Here is a 20,706-nt window from a genome sequence, read left to right on the forward strand (position 1 = left end):
AAATATTGGTATTATTCATATTCAGGGAGGGAGGGTGCAATTTCCAAGCACGTTTGAAATGGGTTTCAGCTTTGTAAGGATCAAAATTGACTAACACTATCATTGTCTGTTTGTGTATTTTAAAGATCGTAATTCAAATTGTTTGCACCTATTCTAGAAGTACAGGGGTTATAGGAAAGTTTGCGGTCGATGTAATGATCTCATTGGGAAGTATTCTATATCAGTATGCGATGTGAAGTTGGACGTATTTCACGCTGGTTAGTGAAGCTGTTGGTTTTTTTTCAACCCTTGTTCCCGTTTGCAAATATGTCATAACTTAGTTTCAACTACTTGAACAGACCAAGATTTATTATATGGCGGGTGTCGTCGATGAGGCGAAAGACGATTACTCTTTTGGAACATCTGGTCTTATTCTCCTAATTGTCACAAATGAGAAAAAAACGAGGACCAAGGATGGAACTTTGTAGAACATCAGTATTAATATTAGGCTAATTTCAAGAACAACTTTTATCTCCAGTTATGAAGAAGCCTCGAAATCCTGGTTAGAAAGTTTGCAGAGATGACTCTCGTGCCAAACCCGATCGAAATCTTTGCTCAGTAATATCTTAAAAGACTAAGTTTTACCATGACAAGCCAATGCGCTGCAATGGTAACACAGAAAAAGTATTTTCTGAACGTACACACCCACATGAAGCCTCACAGCGGGGGCAATCTAAGATCATTGTACATAAACATGAAAACCTAAAGTTGTTTTCAAAAAAAGTTGTTTTTTTCTCGATGAAATGAATATTTACTAACTGCTTTCGAAAACAAAACTTTACGCGGTCACATTATTGTATTATCATCAGAATCTAAATTATACAATATGTGACTTTTTATGGTATTTCAGATGCAATGGTGACTGGGTGCCTCACCTCACACTGATCAAATTCCGTTTGATAAACACGTGGATGCTATGCACGGAATAATCTATCTGATTCCGTTCAATTTAATAAGGTATTCCACGCCGGTGAAATATACAATATTTGCCCAATTTCTACATTTCTTTGAAATAAATATATAAATCTTGTTCATCCAGGGTTCCTTCCTTATCAGATGCTTCTTCCAAACTTTTGGAATGTATTCTTATCAGAGACGTATCGTCTATGCTCATATCAATTATTAATCTGATTAATTTAAATTTCTTACGTTATTTTCATTAGACCTTACGTAATTCAATGACAATAGGCAACTGTATGTCTGTCTTTCTGTCTGTCTGAATGTATGTACACGTACATTTGTATGTATACAAAAACACTAGATATAAGCATATACCATTATATTGGTTGTAGTGTGCTATCTTTTGATGGCGTATTTGTGACCTTTGTCGTTATCAATTATCAATATGTTTCTGTCTAATATTTCCGTTAAATATCATCTCATTTTCAGTTTTGTTTACTATCTTTTTAGATTTTCTTAATGAGTATACGTATGCCGCATATATAAACTACACATGTCCCTGGACATGCCATATTTTACTTTCTATGTATTATCGTTTACCCGTAGAAAGCAGGTGTCCAAGATTTCAAAATTCAAATATCGCAAATTCAAATACCATTATGAAAGCAATCGTATTAAAAGACCCCATATGGGCCTCAATTATAGACCTGTCAAAAAGGATCCGGCTACATGCTTCCCCCGTGAAGTGTGCTTCATTTATACAACTGTGGTTTTTACCTTCGAAAAGCAACTCGATAAGTATGAAAGGCTTATATTTCGCAAACTGTGTACTTTTGAAATATTTTAGATTTAGAATGTTAGGATAAAGAAAATTAACACTACTTGAACATATTTTTGCTAATAGACTTAAATTTTGTGTTATTTTTGAAATCATTTCGTTAATAATTTTATTTTGTTATTCTGATAAATACATGAATCTCCTTTGGACCTGCGCAGTGGCAACCATCCTCTGCAAATTCGAAAAAAAAAGTGACAGCCGCTTCACTAAAGTAAGTTTTCCTGGCAAATTAACGGCACGAACGAATGAGTTGAATATTTCATTCAAATTGACTATATGGATCCAAGAATTGCTTGGTATCCGCCGGAACAGTTAGGTGTCGCTCATGATGTGTGGACAAGGATAATTGAAGCTCAGATAGGCGTTGATAACATGTCTCTCAATAACTCGAATCCTAACTTGGATCATAAGCCTGCCGAGTTTATTCCTCTGGATATAACGAACAATTTTGATCAGAAGTCTGCTCCGACGAATCGACAGAATAGTATTCATAATCAGGAAAACAGTTTCAAACGAAAGAGAGACAATCGTGCCAGTACATACGGTTTGAACCATTCGTCGTACAAGCATTTGTTGAAGGAAGATGGCGGCCTCACCCCTTGGAAGCCCAAGAAAAAGAAGTATCAACCGGACGTTATTGGGTTTGTAAAGATAATCATGGGTTATATAGATTGCTTCGAAATTGCATATTTGTTTAGGTGTACTATTTGTGTGTTTCTTTATATCGTCATTGACTTGGCAATAGACGGAACATGGGTGCACATGTGTTGTGCAAGAACTTTAAAAATACGGGGCACCATAGGGGAAATCGTCCGTAGATTAATAACAGATTATTTGGCTTTCAAAAGTTTGAAAATTTGGTATCTTATTCGTGATGTGAGTAAAAACCAGTGTGCCTATTGATATGAGTGGTGTTTTGATATCTAAAAAATGAATTTGTTTTGGTGTTTGCCTGTTTGGTTGATTAACCTCAATAAACCAAAACCAGACACACGCGGTGACACACGTTGCACAGCACACACACATAAACGGATAACGCGTGTTGCTAGCTTAATGTGTTTTACGTGTCTCAGGGAGCTAAACTTTTATAGATATGTGTTTTCGTGCCGCTTAGTCATTCCTGTTAAATACAAAAACATTTTTTGTGAGTATTTTTCTTAGAATTTGATTCCAATGCAACCACTTTCAGTTTTAGTTTAGTTTCATTATATAATTTGTGACTTCTAAAAAGGGAAACCGGTTTCATAACTCTATCTCTGGATCAAATGTCAGTGATATCATTAAAAATAAATTAATAACATTGCATTTCAAAGATAATTTTTTTTTTAAATCTGGTAGCTCTAGTTATCTTTTTAAGTGTTTTATTGAAAGAGAAAATTTTTGCGATAATCTTACCTGTCTCTGTGGAAATAATGCTCTAATTTCCTTTGTATTTATGTCAGACAGCTGTGACTTTCCAAAAGAAAAATATTGCATAAAAATAAGGGCTTTAATGATACATTGTAGCTCAGATACAATATGATTTATGATACCATTCACTAAGGCTGCTTTGAGTAATATTTCGTCCTGATTTTAAAAGGAACATTACAGTCAACTGCTATGTAATATTTATTGGAACAAGATCAGTATAGTGCGTTTAAAATGTTTACTTTCTATTGACCAACAAGTTGATAAAGAAGTAAAATGTAAAGTTTTTTTGCTTTCAAAAATAAGAAAGAAAATTGTAAAAATATTAATGACATGGCAGTCAGAAGGTAATGTTTATCATCTAGTTTGGTTGACTGTTAAGTGATAAATGGTGTATTGAAATAGCTAAACAATATGGAAAATTAAATAGAATAGCAGATATTATGCATATCAAATCACATTGAATCATTTCACCCAGATATACAAGATATACAGAGCTAAAAGAAAATCAGAAATGATTCTTTAAATATTCTTTATTCTTATGATTTAATACTGATAAGCTGTTTGATCCTGGAAGATGAATTATAGACATGTTCAGTGAATTAGAGGTTTATTTTGTATTACTTGATTGACATGGTCATACAGCTCCATTTTTGTTATTTTCACATGGGGGGAGTTTAGGTTATATTATTGACCACTATATGTCATTGCTGTAAAAGGTTTTTTTCCCTCCGACACATAGTATGTTACTTTACCAAAATTCAATAGGAAAATCCTGAATATCTACCTCATTTCTAATACATTTTTGGTTGGTTGCATGTTTTCTGTCTGTTTTTACCCATCATATTTGTAGGTTTTGTCTCTGCGACAAATGTAGGTGTTTTTGCTATATGAGATAAAGCTTTTACTATATTTTCCCAATTTATACTGATATGTATAAAATTGAATAACATAGGCTATGTAAAGATACATTGTAATATTTCTTTATTCTGAATAGTATTGGTCTAAGGTTACTTGATATGTAGCCATCAATTGATCACTTAAAATGTCAAGCTGTCAATGGCTTTGCTCATCGAGAAAACTTAGACCCTGTAATGGGATAAGCAGACCTAATCATCAATGTATAGACAAGACTTTCACTTAGTGGCTGTATGAAAAACACTCGGGGAATGTCATCTTTCAACGCAAATTTAAAATTAGATACAGTTTGTAGCTGAGTTAAAATTGCATCATTCAACAGATATGTCCTTTCAATTGATCTTCTAAGTAAGAAAAAAATAATCTTTTTTCTTTACAGGCTTCATGAAGAAATCAAAGATTTCTTCATGTACATGTCTCCTACACCGGAGGAAGCAAATATGAGGTCAGAGGTCGTTCAAAGGATACGGTCTGTGGTCAAAGACCTTTGGAAAGATGCTTCGGTATGTCCTATGTTTTCAAAGTGTGGGTTGAGAAATTCCTGGCAAATAATTTTAAGTAATACAATAAGAGAACATCAAAATCATATATGTATGCATGTTCGATTGTGAACAAATCTTTTGTTTATGTATCTCTTCATACACAATTTTATATTATTGTAAGGAACTGTATTCGGATAACACATTGAAAGACAATTCTTAAGAATACACTGTTGTGATGTTCATAATGATAATTGAGAATTAATTTCTCTTACAGGTTGAAATTTTTGGCAGCTTCAAGACCGGCTTATACCTACCTACAAGGTTAGAGGAGATTGAAGGATTTGATCATGCAATGAATGGATGTATATGTATATAGAGGATATCTAACATTGGTTTCAGTAATAACATATATTTGAAGTTTGTGGGTTTTTAATTTTAGACTCTTTCAAGAGACTGCAACCCGAGTGTCTATGCCAAATTATTAGCAGTGTTCCTCTTGGTGTTATGAAACTGGAGGGTTTTTATGGCAGAGTATTTACCTTTATTTTATGGTAAAAGTTGGTCTTGAATTTTACTAATTTTGGGTGTTTTTTTTTTTAACCTTCTTTAAGGGTGTTGGGGTACACTATTAGTGCTCAACATGACTGAGATATATTCATTAATACTGAAAACTATTCTGTTAATGAGTTTTTGTTCTCATTTTTTCCCTTTATTTATTTTTGTTTGTTTGTCTTTTTTGTAATTTGGTATCAGACTTTTGGTTAACTAGTTTGACAAAAAGAAAAAATGATCTCGGTTCACTTCGGTGGCATTTTTCTAAAGGTTCATTTTGCATCAAATGAAAAATAGCTAAGTACAATTTTTTCATGGAAGTGATAAAAGTTCTTTTATCAATTGGATATTTTTCTAAGAATGGAAGAGTAGAGAAAAGATTGGTCATGCATAGAACCAATAACTATTATTGAGTGGTGGCATAAAGATAACTCTGGGATATGTTGTTAATGGTAGATTTAACAAAAGTTTAAAAAATAGATTTAAGAAGTAAAGCACATTACTGTGAGTAATTTTCTTGACAATTACTTTTAAAATGGCATTAACTATTTGAGCATTTCAAGTCCTTATGAATATATTCAGAAAACTCATATTTTATAAGGAAGCTGTGATATTTGTTACAAATGAAACATGACATGAACTATATTTCAAGATTTTCCATGAAAAGAATAGAAATTAGATCTTCAAGTGGGTTTCTTTTGAAATCAGTAGCTATGTAAATAATTGGTTTTATTTTCTGTCCAGTGATATAGATCTGGTTGTGTTTGGAAAGTGGAAATCTCCTCCCTTGTTTATGCTGCAGAAGGCCCTCCTTGACAAGGGCTATACTGACCACGCCTCCATCAAGGTGTTGGACAAGGCCTCCGTAAGTACACACCTGTTTTATTGACAGCAGCGTCAAATGTTCATCTACCCTAACACATCTGAGGACTGCACTCGCTTTTCTTGGTATTGTAAACTTTTTACAGTACTTTGATTTTAACTTTGATTATGTTGAAATTGTTTATTGGATATGAGTACATTGTAATTTTGACAAATGCTTGTGTGAGATTTATTTTCAAAAAATTTTCGACAAGGAAGCGAAACATCATATGAATTGTTATTGTAGGCATCACGTTGGAATTCAATACTCACACTTCTGAAAACGCAAGTAAAAACATCTTTCTTAGGGAAAATTCTAACGTTCACGTCCACGAAACTGTCTAATTTGTAGAAACAATGAAATTTGAACCCAACAGAAATAAATGAATCCACAGTGGTTTATTCAACTTTCAGAAGCAGATTTTGACTGTCAGTTCATTTGTAAATACATTGATACTTATTTTTGCAGGTCCCTATTGTCAAACTCACAGACTTGCAGACTGAAATTAAAGTGGATATCAGTTTTAATACAAAGAACTCAGTGGAAAGTGCTGCACTAATCAAGGTAACAGAACTTATTAAAGTTGATGTGAACATGACACTAGATTTTAGCACTGCAGAAAGCATAAATCCTGAAAGTCAACAAATATTGATAATGTCTAACCATTCATATGTTTATCTGTCAGCCAACATTTACCATGAGTGAAGCTCTCAATTAAATTCATAAACCTTAGAGAGGTAATCATGTGTTCTTCTGGAGCTAACTTTCAAGGTTGTATGTTAAGGTTAAAGCCTAAATCCCTATTTACAATGTGGGATGTAACTCAGAATGTTTGATTCTTACGTAGATCAGTTTGCGTTTCTCAGAAAGCTGTTAAGAAACACTTGTGTTTTCATTGTACCCTTGGGTAAGACTAACTTAAGTCGCTCAGGTCACTTTTACAGTGTTAAGTAAAACTCCAATTTATGCTGCATGCATGCACATTGATATTCAAATTGAATAATTATTTTGTCAAAGGATTAAGCAGATATCTGTACGACATGTTGCTAATATGATTTAACAAGGTGATATTAGTGATCATTATACATCAGTATGTAATTATTTGCCATACTCCCAATTGTTTTTATTAACAACAGCTTGCCTGCACAAACTGTTAGATTATCTTTCATTGATTTTTTTTAACAAAAATTTCAAGTAAAATATATTTCTGACATGTATACTAGAATATCAAAAGACCTGTTTAAAGAATTTAGTGAGAACATTGCACTTGCATTGAACTTTGCCTCATTACCAGTGCTTGTGATTACATGCTGAGAGATAATATTTATAAAAATAATCCTGATATAAGGTCAAGAAACTGGAAATCGGTTCAAGTTTACAGATTGTTGGTATAGCAACAGATTTGTTGTCACTGAAATCCTACTGTGACAACAAGTTTTATAATCACCTTCATTGTAGTAGAATATGAAAGGTGTGCCAGGTGTTAATGTATTGATTTTCTTGGTAAAAATAACATAAAATACTATGCAATGCATCTTTGTGTGACAGATGCTGATGGCACCAATAGAAATGTGTAAGATAGTATCATGAACAATGTTTCGATGATTTCAGTGAGGGCTGTTACAGAATTAAATGTTTTGGGGGGGGGTCCGGAGGCACTTCTTGTTTTACCCCAGTCACCCATAGCCAGAATTAAATTTGCAGGGGGTCAGGAGGCACTTATTGTTTTACCCCAGCCACCCATAGCCAGAATTTAATGTATGGGGGGTCGGGAGGCCCTTATGTTTTACCCCAGCCACCCATACAATAAAATTTGTTCAATACCCAAGCATGTATACAATAGAGCTTTTGCCAAATCCAAATCCTCACACAATTAAATTTGTTACTTTAAGTAACCCCAATAAAATTTTATTACCCAATGTGAAACACATTTGTGCTCTGTTAATTTGGGCTCTGTGTGTGTATGCTTGTGTCCCTCTTTTCTGGGCTATACTTCAAAACCATTCAGCTCAACTTTACAGAACTTGCTGTATATATTAATTTAGTGCCCCAGTGGTACTTTTTGCTATTGACAACATTTCATTTCCATATTTTTCTGTTTCAATGGAAACCTAGTCAAAAAACACAGAATTTAGTGTTAATTTTCCTTTCCCGGCAAAACTTTAAAACCATTCCACTTAACTCCACAATTCTTTCTGTATATATTAGGTTAGTCCCCAAGCTAAAATTTTTTCTGTTACCATGGAAACAGATAACCTTCATCACACAATTCAGTTTTTCTGGACCAGTGCTCTGAAACTGTTAAAGATAATTGCTCAAAACTTTTTACACTTATTAAGCTAGAAGTATCTTTTGGTATGGAGAGGGTTTCCATTTGAATACTTTTTCTGTTACCATGGAAACAGGCCAAATCACAAATTTCAGTTTTTTTAACCATTCAAGGTAAACAGGCATCAAGCTAGTACTCAGGTAGAAGTTTTCCTTTTAAATACATTGTATGGAACAATTTAGAATAATAGATAGAAATTAAACTTGTAGTATTAATATATATATATGATTGTGTGTCTATCTTTTAATTTGTGTTATCTTGTTTCCCGTGTTATCATTACGTGCACAAAATTTGGTTCTGTTGCCTTTTTTTCAAAGCCAAATAAATGTTGCTTCACAGAGCAAAAACATTGTCTGTTTTCCCCAAATTTTGATATAAAAATGTCAGTATATTTTCCCAAGCTGTGTGAATATTTCCTATTTCTGCTTGCATATACACACTAAATACAGAAGTGTCAAAACTGGGGGTGGGAAATCACAATATTGCCACACTCAAAAGTTTGCATGTGGACAGAAATGCAATTTATATGCCATTTTCACTTTATTTCACATGTTGTCATTATTTTCTCATAATGTTAAATCCAGGCAAAAATGAGACTTGCTTATGGCTAGTCCACTACAGTGTATTGATGTGATTTTGGATTACGAACAAGCATGAATCAGCTGGACTAATGAACGCCCATTAATTATTCAAGGCCATATTGGCAAAGCCATGTGGCCACCTCATGTATACTCCAGTTATCCTTCCCTTTTTTTGAAGTTGCATTAGTTCATGCATTCCATGGGAGTTTTTAAAACCAACATGAGTTATATCCCTTGAACTTTTGGATTGGGAACAAATGCATATTTGAAAAAATAAATTGAAGATTAAATTTCAATCTCATTAAAAATCAATCAACTAAATTGTTGACCCACAAAATCTTATTTTCTGTGTCAAGTTTACCCCACATTTGAATTTTTTGGGGCTCCAAATGAACCAGTCACCCATATAATTTGATTTGTAATTGCACCAATCACACATAATATGCATTTTAGTGTTGTATAGGTATATTTGTCACGCTTGTTATATGATGTTGACTAATATGAATATATTTTTTGCCAGAAATTTATGGAGCAGTTTCCCAACCTGAAGTACCTGGTGTTGGTTCTGAAGCAGTTCCTTCTACAACGGGACCTCAACGAGGTGTTTACTGGTGGCATCAGTTCCTACAGTCTTATCTATCTTACTGTCAGCTTTCTCCAGGTAAATGTCACTGTCATGTCAATTACCTTTGGTTAAACAACTGTATTTTGTAAATTTCACACTATTCATCATTTACATATAAAAATAGTTTAAATGATTTCAACTGCTTTGATAATCCAAGTGCACAGCTCACACTCCCTTTGCTTGTGCAGATTTACAGTAGTAATCTGATATATTTCATTCCTCGAGGTCTAAATCCTGGTGTCTTCATAATGTGTTATTTTTATCATCTCAAATATATACACGATAAAATGGCATTGAAGGTCTTGGAACCTTCAGGTACCAATTGTGCCATCATGTAGAAAAAGAATCAATTCTTGAATATACAAGTAGAAACTCACAGTCAAGAATTAGCCAATGGCAAATGTATTTCACATGTATAATTTGACATGTTTTTTAGCTTCATCCCCGCTATGATGCCACTAGTCCAGAAGCAAATCTTGGAGTGCTGCTGATAGAATTCTTTGAACTTTATGGAAGGAACTTCAATTACATCAACACTGGGATACGGATAAAGAAGGGTGGGGCCTACATCAGGAAGGAGGAGATACAGAAAAACATGGATAGCGGCTACAGGCCATCCCTTCTTTGTATAGAGGATCCCCTCACTGAGGGTAGGTAACTCTTATCTATAGAGAGGATCCCCTCACTGAGGGTAGGTAACCCTTATCTGTAGAGAGGATCCCCTCACTGAGGGTAGGTAACTCTTATCTATAGAGAGGATCCCCTCACTGAGGGTAGGTAACTCTTATCTGTAGAGAGGATCCCCTCACTGAGGGTAGGTAACTCTTTTCTATAGAGAGGATCCCCTCACTGAGGGTAGGTAACTCTTTTCTATAGAGAGGATCCCCTCACTGAGGGTAGGTAACTCTTATCTATAGAGAGGATCCCCTCAATGAGGGTAGGTAACCCTTATCTGTAGAGAGGATCCCCTCACTGAGGGTAGGTAACCCTTATCTGTAGAAAGGATCCCCTCACTGAGGGTAGGTAACCTTATCTATAGAAAGGATCCCCTCACTGAGGGTAGGTAACCCTTATCTATAGAGAGGATCCCCTCACTGAGAGTAGGTAAACATTGTTTTCATTTGAAATAATAAAAAAAAACCCAAATTGGAATCTAATATACCTGTTATTAAATGTTGTAATATATGGGTATGCATATAGGTATAATACAGTGGTTCACACAGCTATTGGAATGCTTTGTTAGCTTACAAATAGTAGGAAATGTCTGGTAAGTATGAACTATGTTGCTCATTGTTTATGGTATGCATCTCTGAAGAAGTCCTTGAATAACTCTAGTCCTGTGTTTATGATACTGGTGTCTGGGCTAATAAGAATCTGTCTTTTTTTCAAGGTAACGACATTGGTCGTAGTTCGTATGGTGCTATGAAAGTAAAGCAGTCATTTGAATATGCCTACCTAGTCATGACTTATACTGTGATGCCTCAAAACAGTCATATTCTCGGACCAAACCACAGGTAGGAATACACATTTTCTAACATGAACATTACAATGTACAATCCTTTATTCTTGTACAGTCATTAACCCACTTATGTTGAAAAATAAACATTTATTATCAATTCTGACAGGAAGTCAGCTTTGTATTTACAAAATTCTGACATATCTTTTGGGAAAGAATGAGAAAATGGTGGAGCTGTTGAAAGCTGTTAGGGTTTGGAATGAAATTAGAATATATACTGACTCATTATCAGAATAACAAAAAACAATGTCTTAGAATAACACATAGTATGTCAAAGGTTTTGATAGAAATGTGCCTACAAAGAACCCTTTATTACACACATTATATTAGATTTGCCTCATGGCTCAAAACTTCTGACTTCTGATTAAATGAAATGCATATTAATAAATTATTATGCATAAATATTTCTGTCAAACCCCCTTAATTTGTATTCCTTTTTTTTCACATTGTACTTTTTGTGATATGTGACAATATGCTGATTATTGATATATTTGTTTGTAGTATATTGGGTAGGATTGTAAGAGTAACAGATGAGGTGGTAGACTATCGTAAGTGGATCAAGGACACTTTCCCTATCTTCATCCCCAACAATCCCATGACACAGCCAAGCAATGACAATCATACCTGCAGCAATGACAACAGAAACAACAACAGCAATAACGTGATCAACGCAAACAACAACAATACAACACGCAGCTATGCCAGCGTGGCCAATAGCAGTCCAAAGCACAGTACAGAGGCAGTTGATGCGAAAAACAGGTGAGTGGGAAGCTAACTTAGATGCTTATTTGTAATTTAATTTTTGGATGTTTTAAAAAACAGGCCTTTAATTCCTATGCTTTAATATAATAGATTATTTTAATGCAAATCTCCAAGATATGGAATTGTTTCTTTTCCACCTTGGATTACAGCTTCTACACTTATTGTCATAAGATAAGGAATCCTCAGCACATTTTGTGAAATATATATCACAAGTCGCCCTTAACAAGGATTGACTCGGGTTCTCTTATGAAATCAGTTTCGAAACACATTAGAAAAAAATTAATCTCTGCTATTGCTACATATGTTCTGAATTTGTAATCCTATTCTAATCTGTATCCTTGTTTGTTGACAGGATATGTAAGTTATTAACAGTGGGCGTGTTCCTTTGATTTTTGGTTTGAAGGATCTTTGTTGTTCTTTCTCTTCAAAAATGTATGCTAGGCTATAACTAAAAATTGGAATGTATCATTTTATTTTAAGGGTATTGTTATCCAGCATGTAGATTTTTAAATAGTTCCACTATCCCACTAATGTTTCGTGGTAAATGTTAGAATATTTCAAGCCCAGACATTCCCTAGACTGGTCTTTGTAGGTGTAAGGCTGAGGAAACGGTTAAATGTCAGATTATTTTGACATTATGAAATACATAAATTAGGCAAAAGTTTTTAATAAAACATTATGAACACATAAACACCTGAAAATTCTAGAAAAGAACCATCAAACACCTAAAAATGAATAAGATAAGGGTAAACATGATTAATCAACCTTGTTCTCAGTGTGCAAGACCCACTTGTGGGTGTTGCTTTGTAGAAAGTGAAGTATACACACCAATGATGTTTTCAGAAATTCATAGAAGCGACTGAGAACTTGCAGAAAATAATGAATTTTTGAAAAATTAACAGTATGATATCAGTGTTACGAGTCTGGCTTACAAAATACTTACTGGCTGGTGACTCAGTATTTTGATGATAGTTACAGTAGAGGTATATGATAAAAGTGGATGCAAAAAATAAATAAATCCAAAATTTAAAGCTTTTCCAAACCTATGTTCATTTTTTTTATTATTATCATCTTGTAACCAGTATATAGGGAAGTTGGAGTAATCATATGGAGGAATGCTGGACAAATTAAACAAAATTTGATTTTACAAAATGAAATTCTTGACATATTTTTAGATTTTTTTCTTCTCAAAATGAGAAAGAGTCAATGAAAGTTAGGTATTGATAATTATCTGTGGTATTTTCAGGCTTTGCCAGTCTCATTACCCAGAAGCAAATTAAGTTGTTTATGTTAATTAGTAGTCAAAGGTATCCTAGGTTAGCTTTGGACTTTAACTTCTCTTCCAAGGCCAATTAAGATGTAAATATTGGTGATTGGAGACTTGTCGTTGTAGACAGCTTTAGCTTCAAACTTTAACTTGTGGTGGTGGACAAGTTTAGCTGCAAATTATGACTTGTGGTTGTAGACACGTTCAGCTGCAAACTTGGACATTTGGTCATGGACAAATTTGCTGTAAACTTTGACTGATGGTCGTTGACAAGTTTCACTGTAATGCTTGACTGGTGGTCATGGACAAGTTTAACTGCTACTTTGACTTGTGGTTGTATCTTAGCTTCTTACGGTGACCTGTGATCGTAGACAAATTTATCAGTATAATTAACATGAATTACTGTAGTTTAAACTTAACTTAACCATACTAACAGTTTAGAGTAGACCAACAGGTGACTGCTGTGAAACAGTAGCCTGTAGTCTATAAAGCTGAATTCAGCTACCAATATAGTGACCGGTGATGGGGAAGTAAGATTCAACTACTAAAGCAACCTGTTTGTTTTACAGGCAAAGCAGTGGTAGTGTGAAGATCTCTGATGGTCCTATGGAATCTATTGAGCAGTCGGACTCTAGCTCGCCCTACCAGTCCTCTTCTACCTCCTCCCCAAACAACAGTTGTAGTTCCAGTCTCACAAGTGACACAGTGAGTACACTAGCACCCAAGATAGTTATACCTCACTTCATATGTAATCATAATAGGCCATTTAATGGAACTTGTACTCTAAACCTGGCTTTGATTCCACTTGGTTCTGCCCCATCCCTCAATTCTGAAAAAGAAGAATCAATATTTTCACTGGTATCTTCTTTAACTCCATGTTAGAGGCAGATCTATATTTAATTGTGTAATAACCATTGATAAAATATACGAAAATGCTTTAACTCCATGTTAGATGCAGATCTATATTTAATGGTATAATAACCGTTGATAAAATATTCGAAAATGCTTTAACTCTATGTTAGATGCAGATCTATATTTAATTGTATAATAACCATTGATAAGAAATACGAAAATGAATTGCTGGGTGTAATACCAAGTCAATAAAGCACTTTTTATCATGACTGTACATTGCACAGTCTTAATACTGACAGCACTGGTGATTTTAGCTCTGTATCATTTGGTCATGTTAGTTAGGTATTGGTAGATCAGTATAACTGACTCCAGCACTTCACAGCCTTGGGTTTTACCTTTAATTTTTACTTATCTTTAGAATCTGTTTGTCTGGTTTCAATTTTCGAATAGTTGTTTGTACATCTGTGATTTATGTGATCAGCGATCCATTTTGGTAAGTGTTTTTGTAAAACAGTTTGAAAATAAAATTTCTTAAAACGTTTGACAGCCTATTTCAGGATACATATGAGGTGATATGTGCCTTCAGTGTCATAATACATTAATGATCATCTTGACCATAGTTAGATGTATTCCAGGTAGACACAACTTCATATTTCCACAGGTATTTGTGCTATCGGAAATAACTACATTGAGCATTATTAGAGATGGTAGCAAGTATATTTTCTATGTTGTTTAAAAGGCGTTTTTCTGTCACCTACTTGACTCTTCAGTCTGGGCTGTCTTTGATTGTTTCTGTATTTTATCTTTATGAGATTATACAGTTATTCCAGGAAAATATCTACTTGACCCCAGGACTCCAAATAAATCAATTCTATCTATGGTTCTGGTTACAGCTCATTTCTTCTCTGAAAATTGTCCATTAAGTTCTAAGTATAGTACCTCTGAAGCTTGGAGTCCGGGGTTGGGGGTAGATGTTTAAGAATAGGCGTGAAATGTTTCACAATTGTAACAAGTTTTATAGTGAATGTCAAAATAATGTTAATTGAAGGAACAACAGTAGAATATTGAATATTATTTTGTGTTTTAGGACTCCGAGCCCGACCCCCAGCATCAGCAAGAATCTGTCCAGAATACCACAGTCCAGCCCACCAATTCTACCACCACCAAGTCCAGTCCCCGTTCCACTGTCGTCGCCACCCGTGAGTTTGTACGAAGCCGAGACTTCAGCAAGCAACGTGGTAGTCCCAGCAAGTCGCGGGACGCAAGTTCTAGCAGCGTGTCATCAACACGGTCCAGCAACAGTTCCTATACACCACGGGGTACGCCCAGTAATACACCAGTTACAGTGCCCAGTCATGAACAGGTTGTGGTGGAGGCCGTACCAAAATACACACCCCAAAACAACATTGGCTCCGGGGGTCACACAGGACATTCTAGTCAATCTGGTCCCCAGGGTGGCGTCCCTGGGGGTAAAGGGAACCGCTATCCCCCCAGCGGGCACCAGGGCAGCAAAGTGTACAGCAGATCTCAAGGCAAGCGCCGCAAAAACAGTGTCGGTGGCGGCAGTATAGGGCAAGGTCAGGGTGCGCATATGTTACATTCAGGCGGCCCTAGTAACAATTACAACAGAGGTGGCAATGGTGGCCGTAGGGATTTCAACCAAAATAATAACAGCGCCAGGTAACACTGGCCTCCTTGAGAGAGTGTGTGAAGACTAAAAAAACAGTATTTTGTGTGTGAAAATGTGCTAGTATATATATTGTATACGTATATATATAAGTTTGGCTGATTCACGTTTATGTGTTTGTTCGAGAAACAAAATGTGTGCACAGGAGGAGAACAAGGAATTCACACGAAAATTTCCTGAGCGATTTCTTCATGTGTATTTCACAGAACCATGTGATATCTGCGAAAGACTTTGTGATATCTGTACATAATCAACTGACATTTATTTCTCAATCCCATCTACGTGTGTTTGTGAGTGTATATGTACTTCCCAGGCCTGGTTGTTGGTATTGTCAAAAACAATCTACAACCCTAAACTAACTACTAAGTGCCAGTATTGAGGTCAATGGCTGCTTCGAGTATGGACACAAGATCTGGACTGCCTTGAGAGTGGATATTAATATCAGATTTATTTTTCATGGTCACAATCATCATAGATACAGAATTCCAGTTTTTCTGACCGGTGACTACTTCAAGTATGGACACAAGATCTGGACTGCATTGAGTGTGGATATGAATATTGGGTCCCATTTTTCATGATCACTGTCATTGTAGATACAGAGTTCCAGTTCTTCTGACCATTGTAAAAAAAAATTATATAGATAAATTCTTGATAAATCCCATGGTCATGGATACAGAATTATTGATACAAGCTTCGACTGCGTTGATCAAGGATGTAGGATCCTGGTTTTCGTGATAGATATGACATTGGTTTATACAGGATCCATTGCAGAATAAAGCACTTGGGCAAGATTGAGAGCAGAGTTGCATGTGTCTTGTTCAACAAACTTCTCTATGAAGACCTTGAATATCACAGTGAAATCCACGTGTCCATGAGAATGTGAAGTTAGTGTTCACAATCTGTTCTCGTCCTTAGACGGGGAAGATTTCGCCATGGTGTAATGTTTTGAAAAACAAAAAAAAAAAATGGCTCTGCTGTTGTCGCAGATTAAAAAAAAAAAGAAAAAAAAGAGAAAACATCAGCCAAGACAATAATCATTTTATTTATGCATATCTTGTATCCATGAGTAACTCAGTATGTATTTATGGCAGCATATTGAAGACATCATACTCCATAAGGCATTGTTTCAGAATAGTAATGTATTGATAATCATCAGACTGTTGAACGGCAGTGTTGACTGGATCAGGTACTGACTGATTGGATAACAGAGTGTATCTGGAGCCATTTTATGTTCCGTATGATGCGTGTGTATGTTTAAGTGTTTAAGAGAATGATTTGTAAATTTTGTGGTATTGGTATTTTGATGAGAGGTAAGTAATTTGCAAAGGTAATATTTTCTCTGTATTTACAGTCTGAAAATATTTTGGATGTAATATCCTGCTGTAGGAAGAAAACAGGTGTGGCAGTTTTTAAGTCGGAAAGAAAAACCATTGAAAATTTCATTTTCAAAGGTTTGCAGGATATCCACTTACATGAAGTTGGTCATTAAGCTCAGTACTTACTATAGCATATATATAAGGATGATTTTTGTTTTTTTTTTTTTTTTTTGTTTCATCGATGACATGGCTATGATTTTGTATATTTGGAAAAATAACATGGATCATGTATATATTTAATGATTCTGTTGATAAAATTCAATAATTTTAGCTATGGGTTGTGGACACCACTTAGTTTGGCAGTGTTAAGAGGCATTCTACAGATGAGTTTTACCTGTTATCAAAAATGCAATACATGTCATTGAAATTTAAGATTTTTTTTCCACAACTGGACTCAATTTTGATCAATTTGAATTTATCAAAGGTTTTAAACATGATTTTACTTGGTTTTTTTTAAGTTTTCAAACTGGGAATTTTATGCAAGAATCTGAAATTTCCATAAAAATAATAAGTTAAAAAATGTTTGTGTACTTTATATATATCCAAGTTGTGAATTTATTGGAGTCCATGTAAATAAGCAGGACAATGTTTTGTCAAAATGATTGAGGCATTGCAAATAAAACCGAAGTCGTTCTCAACTAGCAGAACAACTTCTCATGTATAAGCAAAGGTAGTATACTATGGAACATGTATTTAGAAAAGATTTTTGTACAAAAGAAAAATGATAAAATTAACAAAAAATTTGTTAGATATCTATTTATAGTTATTTGCTTTTTTATAATGAAAAAAAATCAAAGTGCACATGTGCGTATCAATATGGTAATGAAAAGGAAATTGCAAATAATATATACAAATTGAAATGAGATTTGCATGTAATGACATTGTTTGGGGGGAATGCATTGTACTTTGTTTTAAATAAATAATATAGATGATAACACCAAGGGAAATTGTATTTTCTTTTGATTAAGATGAAGAAACATCATGAAAGACGCTTAAGAAGACAAGGATCTCGATGCTTATGAATACACAGTAGTGTTGCAATGTCTCATTGTGTTGTATAACATGTTTATAAATTTGTATGATCTCCTGCCAGACGAAATATGATTTGTGCAATTCAATTCAGTAAAATATCATTTGCAAATGTTGACATGAAACTAATTGATATTATAAAAAAAAGAGATATTTGTATTCTGTCAGCTATGTACCGTTTTAAAATGCTGTTTCTTAATAGTACAGGTGGCACAGGTATGAATCTAAATGTGATGAGTGATGGGTGTTAATTTGAATATGAGATGTGTAAGTAAATGACACAAAAATTTCATTTTAGAAATGAAATTTCAACTCAGTTTGTCAAACAATATCATTCAAATATACATTGCCTGTTATTAAATTTGAGTTAATTTATACAATTTAATCTGTAGACCTTTCCATTGTCAAACAGCTAATCTTGTAGCAAGGTCTTGATGAAAATATGGCCAAATGTGGAAACTAAATAATAGGGAAGTTTTTTCCCCTTTTTTTGTAAATTCAATTTGAGAAATGTGTGTAGTATACTTGTACAAACACAAAATTAATATTTTAATTTGAAGATTTTTTTATACTTATTGTCAGCTATGTATTCTTGAATGTCTCTCTCCATTGCTGTATACCAGCCTAGTATTATAATGGTGCCAATTACTGTACGTAGATACTTGGTATATAAAATGTTGATGTGGGCAGATATTTGGACAATAAAGAAAATATTTGTTTTAATTTAAATATGTACCCAAGCCTGAAGCAAAATGTTTGAATTGTTACAAACTATGTGGAGATGAGTAGAAAGCAAATGGTTTTAAAAATGTGTCTGTATTAGTAAAAGACCCTAAATGAGGGCCATGTCTATATCTTTTTTGTGTTGTGTTCAATATTTATCAAAGGTAAAAGGTGGATTAATGGAAATTTACAAAATAGATAAAAAAAAAAATCAGAAAAACTATTTTAAACTGAACTGGTGTTAGGTCCTATGCAGAAGTGGAGTAGGTTGAAGCCTGGACAGCTGTTCAGTGATCATTGCTGATGAAGGAAGTGTAAATTTTTTGTGATACCTGCAATTTTATTGATGATACATAATGATGTTGTTGCCTTCTGTTTTGTTTAAAACATTTATGTTGATACTTTGTGATGAATTGTTGATTTTGTCCCCCCTTCTTAATTGTGTTCATATTTAATTTTATTGCAGACTGCAGTAATTGCGATAATTTATGTCTATAGTGACGTCTCGATACACTGCCTTATTGTATGTATGTGACATAATTGTAACAGAAAGAAGACAAAAGATCAGATGTTCTCTGTAAATGAAATATAGCTACTGCTCCAGGTTTTTTTCCTCAGATGTATAATAATTGTCATTTATTTGAATTGTATCATTAGAGGTATATCCTTAGTGATATTCTAAATGTATATATTTTTTTGGTTCAGAGAAACACTAGGTAGACAAAATTGTAATGTTGTGAAAGGTATGCTGAAATAGCATTAACATCACATGGGTAAATCACATTCCATATATGGTCACATTGACTGTATTTTAAAATTTCAATATGTTAATGTTTTTTTTTTTCTCCAAAAGAACTCCAGTGTTCATATAGTTTCCTTCTGAAATGAATTCAATGACTAGATATATAGACACTTAAGTATTTGTCCGTGATACTCAAAACACCGTCAAACTCAACAATGTGAAACAGAAGACCTATGGTTTTTACCAATATCAACTCATAAATGTTAAAGTTCACAAACAATTCTTTAAACAGAAATCTGTTGCTCTTAAGTTTGATTATCAACTAATATATATACATTACAGCAGTATTATAAATTCACTGTTTTCTCCATCCGTAAACATCAATGCTAAAGGAAGGATTGATAATACTGGTGAGAAGTAACTTCTTAACATAGTGCTGTAATGTTACTTGTGCTTGTGCCATATTTTGTGCATTTATTCCACAGGACAACACACATATACACACACGCACACACTCACACACACACAGCCTGCAGACTTTTCGAGGTTACAATAGCTGTGGTTAAGACTACATTAAGCTTTGAGATTAAGACTTCATTAAGCTTTAATCTGTTTTGTACTAAACTTATTTCTCAGGGAACCTGCATATTTGAAAAAAAGGATCGTCATCAAAAAATCTGTTTATAAATGTCCTGTTTAATTTGTTCAGGGTATTTTCCATTTAGTCTTTAAACATTGTAAAACTATGTTGATAAATACATTCAAGTGCTATAAACACATTATACACTAGGTGCTCTTGAAAATTAAAAGCTTTAAGTAAATACGTTGTGCAAGTTCTAGTGTGAAGTTAAGTTTTTTGTATAGGACATCTTACGTGTGCATGAAATTAACCTTGTAATCAGTAAACTTTAACAAATGCGTTTAAATCTTATGAACAGAGACAAATTTTCACACCTGTGACTGGCTAATCACATGTTTATTTTGTATAACAGTTCTCATATCTTTGTTTAAAAGACATATGTTGTGGTATTAAATGTTAAACAGACGAACTCTCAGCTTCCAGTACTCATTTAGAAGAATACTGAATTATGGGCATTTGGGGAAAAAAATTTCAAGATTCTATCCCAAAGATGGATCGAAATTTGTTTTCCATAAGTAAAAACTTTTTGTCAATGACTTAGCCATCTTACCTCAGACCCTTCCCTCCCTAAAAGGAGAG

At 34.1% G+C, this 20,706-nt stretch overlaps 1 protein-coding gene across 1 annotated transcript; it reads left to right on the forward strand.

The window, feature by feature from the left end:
- The first annotated feature begins 1,995 nt into the window (after positions 1-1,995).
- Positions 1,996-17,170, forward strand: LOC132555014 (terminal nucleotidyltransferase 4A-like). The gene is made up of 11 exons (XM_060219348.1): positions 1,996-2,418; positions 4,482-4,605; positions 4,859-4,905; positions 5,881-6,001; positions 6,467-6,562; positions 9,429-9,569; positions 9,970-10,183; positions 10,924-11,047; positions 11,551-11,808; positions 13,648-13,783; positions 15,018-17,170. The coding sequence occupies exons 1-11, from the start codon at positions 2,054-2,056 to the stop codon at positions 15,612-15,614; spliced, it is 2,223 nt and encodes a 740-aa protein (XP_060075331.1). The 5' UTR covers positions 1,996-2,053; the 3' UTR covers positions 15,615-17,170.
- The last annotated feature ends 3,536 nt before the right edge of the window (positions 17,171-20,706 follow it).

The sequence above is a fragment of the Ylistrum balloti genome, unplaced genomic scaffold (assembly GCF_031769215.1).
Source record: "Ylistrum balloti isolate Yb309-2 unplaced genomic scaffold, AGI_CSIRO_Ybal_v1 Utg370450, whole genome shotgun sequence".
Lineage (NCBI taxonomy): Eukaryota > Metazoa > Mollusca > Bivalvia > Pectinida > Pectinidae > Ylistrum > Ylistrum balloti.

Bases quoted from the DNA above. Each gene is read 5' to 3' on its own strand.
- LOC132555014 (XM_060219348.1), top strand. From the start codon at position 2,054: ATGGATCCAAGAATTGCTTGGTATCCGCCGGAACAGTTAGGTGTCGCT. The intron at 6,002-6,466 runs GTAAGTACACAC...TTATTTTTGCAG, and splicing joins AGGTGTTGGACAAGGCCTCC to GTCCCTATTGTCAAACTCAC. The intron at 9,570-9,969 runs GTAAATGTCACT...CATGTTTTTTAG, and splicing joins TTACTGTCAGCTTTCTCCAG to CTTCATCCCCGCTATGATGC.